General features: G+C 39.3%; 1 protein-coding gene across 4 annotated transcripts in view; it reads right to left on the reverse strand.

The window, feature by feature from the left end:
* Window positions 1-14,214, reverse strand: part of MYZAP (myocardial zonula adherens protein) — a 52,245-nt gene that overhangs the window by 8,904 nt on the left and 29,127 nt on the right. For all 4 annotated transcript variants that reach the window (XM_014944532.1, XM_014944533.1, XM_014944535.1 and 1 more), the window contains 2 exons: window positions 12,922-13,007; window positions 10,237-10,342 (listed from right to left, as the gene is read on the reverse strand). In XM_014944532.1, coding sequence (XP_014800018.1) covers window positions 10,237-10,342; window positions 12,922-13,007 — 192 coding nt within the window. The remainder of the gene's footprint in view (window positions 1-10,236; window positions 10,343-12,921; window positions 13,008-14,214) is intronic.

The following is a 14,214-nucleotide window of genomic DNA, read 5'->3' on the forward strand; positions in this document are numbered from 1 at the left end:
AGACACCCATCTTTGTTATTGAAGATAATATACCTCATCAGCTGCCTATTCTGGTTTTCACATCAAACACAAAATAATTCTGTTTCCAAGTTAGTGACCGAATTATGTATTATGCAAAAGCACGGCGAAATTCTTGTGTTTCACAGCCATTTACCAAGTTATATTCACTCTATAATACAAAGGCTCTAAGATGTGAAATAAACCGTGACAGTAACCATTATGCTTACCCATATTATGTATAAATAGATTAGTGTAAGATAAACTTACATTTGTTTGGTCTTCACATTGGCTACAGAGATACAAACTCCCTAAGGATGTTTCCGAGTTACTTTAACTAGAATAGTCTGAAGGCAAAAATGAGCATGGACACTTGAAGATCTAATAGAGAATACAAAATGGAAGACCCTGACAAACAGCTTCTTCCACTTCTCAAATACAAACTTTAATTCCAGAAAGACATTTTGTAATTTGGCAGGAATGTTACTGCTTTTACCTTTCCCTTTTTTTTTTTTTTTTTTTTTTTTCAGGCCAATCTGGCTCTGTTTGCTCTTGCCTCTAAAACAAAAGCAAATTAGTGCTGCAGAAGCTGAATTATATTGTTTATGTTATGGTCTGTCGGAGGACCCCACGCAATCCTTGTGCAGCTCCCTGAGCAGAGTACCAGTGAGCGAGGAGACACAATCACTCAGTCAAACCCTCCTGGCACCCTGGCTTGATCCTCAGGTTCCCAGAAGGGTCTTTAAAGTAGTTGCTTTGGAGGAAAGGAAGGCTGGGGAGAGGTCCCTGCCACCCCTCCGTCACTTGTGGTACTTCAGGCATGCTCGTAGCACACTGAATTGGCAATTTTTTTTACAGTAAATTGTAACTCACAATTCAAACTTGACAGCTGTCAATGAAATTTGCTGTAAGCGCTCTGAAAGATAAGAACATCTTTCCTGCCTCTAACCTTTCCCTTTTTTTTTTTTTTTTTTTTTTGAGAATGCTCTAAGGATTGACAGACTGAACCATAAACAACAGTACTCCCTGCCACATTTTAACATGTTCACATAGTACCAGCCAGAACCCATTAAATCAATCTACTTTGTCCCCCTGAACAATTACGCCAGAATTTTAAAATGCACCTTTCTCTTCTCCAGTATGGAGAAGAGACAATGCGGTGATGTATCACCACATACACAAAGCCTTAGTCTAGCAGTAAAATGGAATGGAATGATTAGACCATGCAGATTACAGATACGATAAGGTTGTGAACAGGGTAACTTAGGTAAAAACTTTTGGTGAATCCTTAGAACATTATGAACTCAGACACAGCCACAGAGACAAAATATATCCCAGGAGAAATAAATTAAGCGGTGGCTAAAATGAGAGGCTGTTTCAGTGCCAGGAAAAAGGTCTTGCAGTCCCTGCTCCCCAGATGCAGCAAAGCCACCTTCTGAGGCTGCTGCAGAAGGAAAGCAGGGCCAGGATGTAGCAGGACACGCTGCACCCCCAGACACATGGCCAACAAGTCGTCTCAGCAGCTACTGCAGTCTAAGGGCTGAAACAACTTCTCAAGTTATGACACACCATTAAACCTACCCACAGGCCTGACACAGATGACACATCCCACCAGAGTAGTTTACTACAAAAAAAGTTTATTTACTGAATAAGGACTGGAGTACACATCATCTTATGCCATCAACACCAGGAGTGAGCAAACCTGATCGGATTAAACCTTGAGGGGATATGTCACAGGAAACACGGGAATAACTTTAGGGGATGATATTAATATATTACTATACTAAATAAGATTCAACCTTAATTCAATACATCTATATGTCACATCACGTGAAGTAAAAGTGATGGCTTCCTTGGAGAGAGGAATGTAACAAGAACACTGGATCGTAATGCTGATACTGGGTAAAAGCATTTCAAAAATAAAATTCCTGCCCTGCTACTTAACGTCATTTTTATTTTTCCATAAAAAATGTTAGTTATGGCTAACTAAAATGATAGTACTTACAGCACCATAAAACTGTATTGCACAAACCCAAGCCTTGAGAGGGTCTCTGTTTTAAGGAGTTGCATAAAGCAAGAGGTGACACAGCAGGTGACACAGCAATAGATTTCGACTTTTGGTTGAATATAAGGCAAGAAGGAGAGGAGAAGCAAAATAGGTCAAACACAATACTGAACTGAGGACCCAGGTCACGGTCAGAATAGCCTAGAGTCTGAAACAAATCAGTGCAAGCCAAAGACTCTCAACTTCCATGGACTGTCACTTGGATCTGAGTCACTTCTGGACTGACTCCAGGACAAAATGATCACCAGGATGTTCCTACATTTTCCTTGCTCAATGCCCAAGGCCTGTAATCCACCTCATCCTTGCTGCATCTGCAGACTTCAGCATTTCAGTTCACTGCCAGTTCAGCAACTTGCTCCCAAATCTGGCTTTTGCACATCTACCTCTCAGATTTCTTCATCATCTTTTACAAGCACTATTTGGGTACATCCTTCAGCCTCTCCTCTTTCAACCTTCTCTCAAGTGCCCAGACAGACCTTCCCTAGCATTTACCTCTTGACCAGACTTGCATTGTTAGACTGACTACCCATTCTTTTCCCTCCACATTTCTACCAGTATTTCTACAACCTTCATGTCCACATTAAGCAGTCAAACAAAACTGGCAGCCTACTTAGTAGGTCATGTAAAATGATATTGCTCATTCCTTTCAAAGCAGTTCTGCTAACAGTAAAAATGTGAATTTAGCAGCCCTGGGCCACACCACAACCCTTTTTCCTATCACTTCATTTTCTCTTGCCTCCCCCCATCCCGCTGTGTTCACTGGTCCTGCTTTCCCTTCTTCTGTTGGGAAACATCTGACTATTCCAGCACTGGGAAAGGAACAGTTACAAGGCCCAAGCTACAGTTTGTAATTTATCTGGTCAGCCAGTGACAGAGGGACATCACCTGCCCTTCGCCCACCCCAGGGGCTGGGGAGCAGAGCACAATCCCCCCAGTGCTGTAACAACTATGAGGGATGAACTCCCTGGCTCGGTTGCTCAGTAAGCACACTGCTGAGGAGCTCTGCACCTGGATACGGGGTGCACGCGAGCTCAGGCCTTCGGGCACCCCACTTCAATCCCCGGAATTTGGCTGTCAGGCACAGGAAGGACACCCGATCTCTCCCCGTTATGGCAGGATCCCTGTAGTTCCCTGGAGATTGTGTTGGGTGTGCAGCTTGCATTTCACATACCCACTGCAATTTCTAATGATCTGAATCAGCACATAAGGCCCCATGTGCAACGTGAATCATCCTGAACTTATCCACTGGCTCAGCATTAATCTGGCCCCAGCGCTTCTTTTCAAGCTCCCTCCTCCTCATTTCAGTCCTACTTCTGTTATCACCTCTATGCTCTTGCCTCCTCCTGAAACCTTGAGATCATTTCTCAAACTCCCTCAGCCTCCGGATTGTCACCATATCCTGCAGCAGCTACCAGGAAAATCAATTATTCTTGTCATCAATGAAGATTTGTTTCTTTCTCACTACTTCACCTTATAGTCTCCAATACATCTCCTCAAATACAAAACAAAATTGTCATCCTACTTGAACAGACTGTGTAAATACTTTCTAGGAAGAGCTGCACTTCTGAGTTTCTCTTGCTCCCCCAAGCAACTAAACTTTGCTTCTGTGGAAAGCTAGATATATGAGTCAACAGCATTGAATTGATCTCATGGACAGAACAGTTAAGAAGAACAGTCAAGAGGAGAATCACGAGACCTAAAAGAAAGAGTCTCTAAAGAAATGCTGGAGATGCGATTAGTGATATTAGAAGGGGATTCAACAGAATTACAAAGCAATTGAAGCAGAAGGAAAAAGCACCTTAAGAGAAAATTAAAGTTGTGTCCAATTGTAGAGCCTTTATAAAGTCTGAAATATCAAACTTTATTTTATTCTGTGTACTCAGAGTTTTGGAGGCCTGAAATACACAGTGATCTATTGGATTGGAACAAATCCAGCTGTTAGGTAAACTCAGTCAACATTTTAGCACTTGATAATATCATCCATTGGTTTAAAATATTTAATTGGAACATGACAGTGTTGATATATTTAAGTATTATATGTTATTCAAGTATTGCGTATTTTCCTTATTCATATACCATTAATGGATTGGGCACCTGTAACACTGACACAGAGACATGAACAAACTGGTCATAAATATGACTAAACACAGGACAAACACGTACTATATGATAGAAAACAAGACAGACAAGACATTGCAACATCAGCCTCAACTCTCAGAGGTAATTGCTGTACAAGAAAATTATGCAGTCCAATATTTCACTGGACCTTAAGTGGTATCTATCAGAGGCTAGAAAAGTGTTGAAATTTTTTGAGGGAACACAATACAGTAAATAGGAATGAGCACCTTTGCCTTTTAAGCCTCCTTAAATCACTTCAGCGACCTCTCAATACTTTTTGTATTTTAAAACTTGTATTTAAAGAAAAAGTAACAGCTGATTGATTTAAGTTAACGCATCAACTTACAGACCTTCCTAAACTAACAAGTTGTATGAACACAATACACCAGTCTTTGATGTACATCTATTGCTAAGGAAGGCCCACAGGGCCTAGATGTCCTAACAAGTTACAAACATTGGCACGTTGTCTAACAGTTCAACCCACCTTATTACGAGCTACCTTAGCAATGTGCAAGTTTTCTAATTAATTACTTGGCCCGGCAATCCCCAGCAGAAAGAGCTGATGATGTGCACATATAAACACTCTCAACAAACACAAGCAGCGACTCTACTTCTGCCAATAGATAAACAATGCACTGCCTTGCTCAAGTCCACCGAGGCCACTTGACTTGGGAGGTGGCAAGTTATTTATGTTCTGCCATTTGTCGTCTTCCTCCAGTCTCCCAAGGTGGGTTTCTCCTTCTACTTTTGTTGTTTTGTTTTTACTGTAGGTACTATGCAATGCAGATTTTGCTTGATACAAATTTGGCATCTGTCTGTGGCTGGTAACTCCATCTTCTCTTCCTCTGTGCTTCTGTGTGGCTTCTTTTACTCGACCTAAAATTGAAACTGGACTTCCATATTAAATCTGGGATATTTTGCTATGTATCTGGAGTTGGAGTATCTTGATAAAGAAGTTTTCAGCTGGTTATTAAGTTTTTGGTGGGAAAATTTCTTCTTTATTCCCCATTTGTGTAATACAAAGTATCTTCTGTATCTGGGATACCATTTGCTCATTAGCACTTTGTCCTTTTACGCAAGTATCTTCCACAACAGAACAGGCCACAGCTTCTCCCTGGTGTTTGGTCCCCATTTATTATCCAACGAATCTGAGACTAAAGCTGGAGAACAGCTCATGGGCCATGACCTAGAGACAGTTCAATTCAGTAGTTAGGGGAATTTCATGTGAAATCTGAGTGCTGTAGATAATTTCTTGGCATGGAATCAAACATCCTTTTGTCTTTTCAGTGCCCTTCAGAACAGCTCCCATATCCACATCAACCCTATCACCTTGCTTACAAAATGTAAATGCTTATTTCCTTCCCTCTCCTGCTTCTCAACAATGAAACAATATTACATATAAAATAAGCTTATTGTGCCATGAAATTGCAATCCATTTCAATGTCAATGCACAAATCTCCAAACTAAATCTCTCTTAAATCTCTCCAGATCTGAAATGGAGATCAAGCCAGGAAATACTTTTGTCGTTGATTTAAAATCAATGTTTTGTATTTCATTTGAAGACTTTTAGCTTGATCTTACACCAAACTCTCCTGTCTCCTACACTGGCACAAACAGGGTAAATTCATTGACCACATCAAATAGATAACTTAAAGGTCAAGCTTTCACTCCTCTCACAGAACAGCAGCAGCTTCAGCATTGAAAGAAGCAAGGTGGTATCAGCTTCCCATGCCCTCCCACAGCCCCTCTGTGCCTGTGTCTGCCTGCCCGATTCGCCTCTGCACTGGAAACTCCCTAGTGGAAGCTCGCACCTCCCACCTCTCTTGCTGTGAGGCTCCCTGCAAATTCTTCTTCTGATCGAACTGCCTCTTTCCTGGATTGTCCTTAAAAAGTCTCCCTCTGCCCAGCCATACTTTAAGATGGCTACAAAGGCAAGTGATTAAAAAAAAGTGCATGCTAATCAAGTCTACCATTATTAATGTTCATTGATTTCAACATTGAGCTCTGGATGACCCACTCTGGCCATCTGTCTCTTCTCACTCTTGTTTTGAAAGCCTGGTATGTACAAATAGAGAAAATACGAGAAAAGGGCTGGGTTTCTACACACCTGCCAAATGCAGGTCCTGCACTTTCAACTGCCAGCACTTCAAGTAAAATGTGCTGCACTAAGCAGGGAACTAACAGATTTATTTAACAAACAAGTTAATCACAGGGCAAAATCTGTCAGCCTTAAATCATCTGCAATCTCTAACAAGAACATGAGGCTTTCCGACTATGCAGGATAACTTTCTGCTCAGCTGGTGCTCTAATGGGCTGCAATCTTGGCTCTCACAGCAGAGAATCCCTACGAGGCTGAAAAATGGGTGTGCGCTGGATGTAAGACACAAAGGTGTTGAAGATCACCGATTCCAGAAAACTTCCATTTTATTTCTTCCGTTCATTTTCTGCTGAAAGTTATTTTCCATGCTCCTATTTAATTTATGGCCAGTCTGAATGGGTCAACTTGTTCTATTAATGACTGAGATGGAAGGATTTATTTTCAGAGAAAAAAATTAGAAGCAAATGATTTCTTTGCTAATGAGTATAAGCACACTGAACTGTGATTGTCCTTCTCTGCCTGGGCTCAATTCCACAGATCACACACCTACCGCACTCGGTACCAACAAGCTGGGTCCTGTGAAAAGGAAGGCTTTAATACTCTTTTCTTCCATAGCTCTCTACCTTTGCTGTTTCTCTGCCAGCATCCCCTTTCATGTGTGCCTAGATTAGGCCTGACCATAACACATTTTTAAATGCCATCCAAACAGCACTGGCGTTGTTAGGGTTGCCTACTGCATCACAAAACTCCACTATAAAGCTTCTCTTTCATCTTCTCCTGACTGCTTGCTGTTCTGTTACAGAATGCCCTGCATCTGTCATTTGTAAACTATCCATCATCTTTCCCTAAAAAGGCTTGAAGAGCCATCTATTTTGTGATTTTTCAGCCAGCAGATTCATCTCAGCACTCGTTCCATTTTAATGTTTCTCCATATGAGTCTGAAGCAGCATATCTTGTTTGTTCAGCATCCCTTTGAAATGGTGTTCATTTCTGTAGCTGCACTTTGTCTAAATTGGAGGTAACAGCATAAACCAGTTGTGGTTTACACTGAAAGAATAAAATCCTCATTTATACTTCCGATTTGTGTCCAAAAATACCAAGATTAATCCTAAATAAAGCTCATCCTGTAGTCAAGCAAGCAGAGGCTTAGCCATCAGTCTCACCTAGTTCATACAGTAGCAGCTTTGTTTCAGCTTCTAACAAAAGCACTGCAGATAATTTTGACTATATACTTTTTTTACACTTCTGAGTTTCCCAGGTGAGCCTGTTCTCAGTCTGTTCTCATGCAACAGAGAATCTAAGTGCTTCAGAAAGCAGGCTTTCTATCTGCTTTCATCATTCTTTCTCAATTACATTATTTAAATGCAAGTTATTGATCATTATAATACCCTCATAAGCCCTAAGATGGAATGTTATTTTACAAATACCAGCCATGAGAGTATTGCAATAATGAGTAACATGGCAGGTTTTCATTACAAGTTTCTAGATATTCCTAGCCATTACATTCTGCGTTCAGTTAAATTTCATGTAAAGCGCACGTGCGTTCAAATATACTCTGACAAATAAATTTTCTGAGGCTTAAATAGTAGCACAATTAGAAAATCTTCCATGTTTTCTGTAGAAAGTATGTTTAGTGCTGCTGCTCACTCTGGTTTTAACTTAGCTCCAGAACAGACCCTTCAGATAGAGTTCCTTTTCAACAGTTTACTTTTTAAGAAGTGCTTTTGTTGTTGATGTCTCAGTTTCTATGGCATAGTTACTAAGTGTTGCTTAAAGTGAGACTAAAAATACTTTTCTAATATTTACATAGAGAAGAGCACAAAATTGTGAAAAATACCACATGTGTGGATAGCTCAGGGTATGCACATCTGCAATGCTTTTTATTTTGCCCCACGGTGGATAGCTACTCTTCTCTGTACTACTAAAGCTGCTACTTTTAGGCCTTTAATTAAAAGAGTCCAGTTTAAAATAGTTCATGGCATCTATATCACAGATATTTCTTCACACACAGTACAAACACAAATCAAGAATAGAATAAAATTTAAAAAAACCACATGTGCCTAATCTATTTGGTACCATCTGACCTGATCAAACCTCTGTTACAGTCTTTAGTTAGCTCACTAGTGAAAATACAGATGTAGCTACAGGCATTCATGTAGTTTTCAAACTAAAACACACAAGGATTAAGGGAGAGAGCAAAAATATATTTCCTATGGCTATATGGCAGGATTCGTACAGAGATTTAATTGATTTTGAAAAGCAGATAGTGAGACATCATTTAAAACTCGACGTATTTGACAGCTAAGTCGCAAGTTGGTCACCTGAGATTCTACTTGTTAAATGGAATAACCAAAATACCTAGAAGGGCTTTCTGTGTAAATGAAGGCACCAGCAGAGATACATTATAAGCAATCAGCAAGCTAAACTCACCCATTAAACGTAAAACTTATAAAATAATAATCATTTGCCCAAACTTTACACATGGTTTTGCTAGAACACCCCATGGAACTGAAAGTATTTGTTATACCAATGCAGCCCACTAGAGGTCAAGTTTTATCAGCAGTTTAAAATATATTTAGTAATAAAGGGCAAAATTTAGGTTATCGTCTTCTTATATATTACTAGAATCACCTGGGTTGCCACATGTATCACAAAGTGACCGTCCTTTAGAACTTCTGGTTAGAACAAAAAAGCTCATAATATGATGGTTGGCTTACAGAGATACAAACCAAATTTAATAGTTGTTCCCATAATCCATTAATTAGATGGATCGGATTATTAGATTTTAGTAGTTTTCCTTAATAGAATACCATGGTATGAAGATTATTAGCTCAGTTTATATAATGCTTAAAAACAGTGAAAATGGCAAGCTGAACTAGGAACAAAACCTCAAGACTTCATACCAGTCTCCTATACTAAAAATATGACACAACTTTAATGCAAAGAGATTGATAACTTTTGCATCCCCTTGCATCTGTGTAAGAGACACTTGGTACCACACATCTGATCATACAGCAGGACTACATCAGAATGGTATAAAACAAAACAGATCTAGGTGGTTAGCATATTTATAAATATAGGGGGGGTTATAGATATGTGTATATATATATAGATATTTAAAAAAAATTACCACCTTCATAAAAATGGAAAAACTCCATGTGTCATCAGAAATCCTATAATAGCACATTGTGAATGCAGAAAGAATGCCTTGGGTTAGAACAGTTTCCAAACATTTGATTTTGTGAATTTGTGATGTCCAAATACAAATAAAAGATATTTCATGAATGCCTACCCTCTCTGCAGTAGCAAGGCTCAGTGTAATAGAGCTGTCCGTCTGCTTTGTAAAGCTCCAATTTAAACTTAATTTACCTATCTCCCACATCATTCTTTCATCCACTTGGAGACATAGAAATGTTTGCAATCACAGCCTTCTGACTGCTAAACAGTTTCTTGGCACATAGGTAGCCTGTAACTTAAAGCAGCTTTCCAGCAGAAAGCCACTTACAATTTTACAGGAAATTATATCAGCTAAGATGATGTCCCCAAGACCAGGGTAAAAGAAAAAAAAAAAAGTGTAGTGAAAAACTGTGTTTGCCTGCCTAGTTCTGTGAGGAACCACATTAAAAAAAAAAAGGGCACTTTTTGGCTTCCACTTCTGTACAGGAAGAAGACCCTTAATGACTAGGCTGCATTGCTTCTGCAGTTACCCTCTGAATGCTTCAAACTAAGTTGCAAGTTGTATGTTGTATTTCCAGGACTACCATGAAGAGTTCCAGAACTAGTGTCAGCCTACACATCACTGTGTATAACCCACAGCCACTGTATTAAACTGCTTTCACCTAGTCTTCTGCTTCACTAGCTCCACATGCTTAACTCATTTCTTCCGTTGTGTCTTCACATTATGTAATATAAGAAGCTGTGTTCCCAAAATGCTCAGAATTGTTTTACTAGATCTCACCTCCTCAACCATGTGCTTGACTTTCTTCTGTTGGCAGTGGACCATATCATCCAGATGTTTGATTCGCTCTCTTAGGCTAGCTGCTACCTCCTCCAAATGCTGTGACCTAGCAAAACATGGAAGAATGAAACATGTCAGTAGGGAACTACGCAGCGTGAGCAAAACAACAGTCCTGACAATCACAAACCCCACAAATGAATCAGACTAGGTCAAGAGGTAGGGCAAGTCAAATTCTACTGACAGATGTCAGTTTGTCCAAAGGACATTGTAATGGCAGTCTTCTAGTCAAAGTGTCTGTCTCCACCCAAGTTAACTCACCTTTGTCTGGCATGCTGGCATGCTTACTCAGAGCCTCAAGTGCTGACAATTAAACAATGTGACAAAGCTCATCTCTGTTTTGCCTTGAAGTGAAAGGCAGACACCTAGATCTTTATCATCAGAAAGGCACATTTATCCTGACTTATTACCACCTGCAAACCTTTAGAAATATATACTAAATATAAGCCAGGAAGCACATCTGCTGGTGTCCTTGAAAAGAAAAGCTCTCCTACGACAGGGAAGCCTTGAGTCAAGGATTTGGCATAGTTGCCAACAGTAGCAGAATGCTAACTGGAGTAATATTCAACAGTCAGCAGGAATTGTTGTGGATGTTTTAAGTTCAGACAGACTCTGCATTTCTTAAATCTGTTTAACACAGAAATGGAACACCCACAGAACTCCTGCCACAAGTTGGTTTGACAGCTTGCCAGAATGGTACATTAGCCGTGGGAGCCCTCCACTTTCACCTGCATGTACAGTTCTTGAAATTCTTCAAAAAAAGCAACTGCTTCCTTACAAAATAAACTTCTGTACTCCCAGACAGAATTTGAGAATTTGGGAAGTGGAGAAGGAGAATCAAAAACAAAAAGGCTTTTTTCATATTGGTCTGCACACAGCAGAAGAAACTGTTGAGCTGCAAATAGAACCACCAGGCAAAGCAGCAGATGGCAAACTGTATGACATGATACCAATGAATGACTGAATTGTAAGCTGTTTCCCCCCAGAAAGACACCCTATTAACAGTGAAGTACAGAACTTTGACGAGGACTCAAAAAAATCAAGGCATTGCTGCAGGTTTTTCAATCCTGCATATTAAGGTCTCGCAAAACTACAATTAAGATTTTGATTGCAATTGTGACACAGATTTGGTCTCGCACTGAAAGATTCAGAATTTTAAGTACTGAGAGCGATGGAACTAAGGTTCTTCCTCAGGTGGAACTCAAGTGTCCGGTCAGGTACAGACAGGTAAAGAGAACTTAAGAACAGACTGCAGCCTCTGAACACAGACTGCTTGCTTGCACTGCATAGATTGCCACTGTGTACTTGCTCGGACTGCACATGTTCCTGTCTGAACATTGCCTTTACCCTTTCTACTGCAGCATGACTTTTCACGCTGAGCGGTCAGGGCAGGCTTCACTGAAGTGAGGAAAGCATCTGTTATCCAGAGGTAAAGGAAGAAAGCAATCATTTTTCATCTCCATATTTTATGTTGACATCTGTTCACTTTAAATTATTATTTTAACAGGCTGCTGTGAAAAGCCATTATTACCCTGAAACTGGATAACCTGGTCACAGATCAATACAACTAGGCAATGAGATGCTCTCAGTAGGGACTTCCTTTTATGCTTCCTACAGGACAGCAGGATGCCAAAACCTTAAAACCAAATTTCTGGGTGCCACAGAAATACAAGTAATAATCAACTATAATTATTCAGTCTCTACTTGTAATTCATCTTTACCCACTCAAGTAGTGTCATATAAACCTTTGAGTGGCAGATGTAATTTTCAGTTATGCTATTTCAGTGCCAGATAGATTTCTCTTGAAACTTTGCCTCTGCTTTTGCTTCAAGCTTCCTTTTGCCTGGTCATGGTGCTCTGTCAGCCTCAAAGAAGCAGTAATGGATGTTGATGCTGCCTGTGGGCAGAAACAGCACATCCAGGTACCACCACACTACTAGATCTTTCTTCTAAGCCTCATGCTTTAGAGAACAACTATTTACAGAGGTCCCACTGCCAATAACATCATCCTCACTTTCCCCAAATAACTTCATAGCTTATTTCTGCACTGTGATGCTACACGACAGTTTTCTTCCACACCTTCCTTTTGCTCATGTGCAAATGTTAATGTGTAGACCTGCCCCTCTAAGCCTCAGACACATTCCCCACTTTCCCTCTTTTATACAAAAAAGTACCTCTGGTAGTTACAAGCAAAACTCTTGCTCTCTTCATTTCAAAGAGGATGTCCTACAGCTTAATACAAGATACAGAATGTCTTTTCTTTTAAAACTGTGTTGAGCCATCAAGAAGGAGGTAATGAAAGCATTCATAGTCGGGATCATACTGTGCTGAATTTGGAAATGCAGATTTAAGAAAAATGCAATCCACAAATATGTCACCACTTGTTCCATCTAAAATGTACTCTGCCTGATTGCAAACAATTTTTCAAGAAATGAAAAGTGGGTTTTGTTGGCAAAAATTAATCCTCTTGATATTTTATACGTAAATAAGCTTACATTCAGATGGACAATCCCTTCCAGACTGCTGTTTTAAAGTTAGAAAAAGTAAAATTCAGGTGTCTTCAAAAGCAAACTTACCCCTAAAATTTCCTAGAAATACTGGAAGTACCACAGACGAGACATATCTCACCTTTCGCTGTCAGAGTTGTCTTCAGATTTTGCTCCAGATATTTGTATTTCATGTAGTTCAAGTTGTTTTTGCAGCTGGTGACGTTCCTAAACAAGAAAAATTATCCATCAGTTCTCCATGTGTCAAAATGTAAAGGCTTCAGAAAGCATATTTCATTGCAATTCAAAAGATCATTTGTGAAATTAAAATAGAAACTGATTAAACAAAATTCATGCATTTCCTATAGCCCAGGAACACAGAATGCATAATAATAAAATCAAATTCTTAGCTCTGCATGGAAATAAGGTCAGAGTTTTCAATTTCTTATTTGAAGAAGTAAGGTTGCGCTTGCAACTGAATTTTTTTAAATAAAAAGATAAGTCATCATAATCTTTAACTACATAAATGTCAAATTTTCCATGCTATCCCTCCAAAACCACCCTTAATCCAAAGCTGAGATAAATCTCTGTTTTCTTTCCCAAAATATTCCTGTGTATTTTCAGGTGTCCATCAGCACAGTGCTCATGAAGATCTAGGAGGACTTTTTTTTCCAGTAGTGCTACCATTGTCATAAGTAGTAGATGTCTCAAAGCATTTCTGCTTTCAGAGCTTTAAAAGTAAATTGTCAAAAAAACTGCTCTCAATTACAATTTGGTAGGGAATATTTAACCAGGGAAAAGAGTAATTAAAAGTTTTTTAATGCTAGCAGAAAGGAAGAACCTAAACTTTGGATTAAAAGGCAGTAAAACATGATTAGTTTTTTTTCTTTTTCTCTCAAAATATTCTGAGCCATAATCTAAATAAGATAGGTATCTGCACAGAAAAATTAGTGGCTGCTACATACCCACAAAAAACCCTCAAAACACTTCAGTCTGAAACTTTCAGTTTAGCATTTCATCTACATGTGGAGAAATTTGGAGATACAATTCTGTTCAGGACTATAAACAGCTAAATAGTAAGCTCTATTCCTAACTAACACACATTTTAATGGACCTACCAGCAGCATTCATAAGAGACTTTGGATCATTTATGATTACTATTTCATTAGGCTTAGGAGACCTCACTGAAGGAAGACTGAATAGCCTTTTTAAACTCTTCCTTTAAAATAATGGTTAATTTACTAAATAAATTTTGACACCTTGGGTCACCTTTGACACCTCTGATTGTAAAGCCCACTAGAGAGACAAAAGCAGCACTGAATGACAGTGTTTCTGTGGTAGTCCAGGTCCATTTACTTAAATGGATACGGTAACAAAATAAGATGCAAACAGCAATGGTCTGTCACTGAGCAGCAGACAAAAAGAAATAAAAAAA

Source organism: Calidris pugnax, unplaced genomic scaffold (assembly GCF_001431845.1).
Source record: "Calidris pugnax isolate Ruff unplaced genomic scaffold, ASM143184v1 scaffold70, whole genome shotgun sequence".
NCBI lineage: Eukaryota > Metazoa > Chordata > Aves > Charadriiformes > Scolopacidae > Calidris > Calidris pugnax.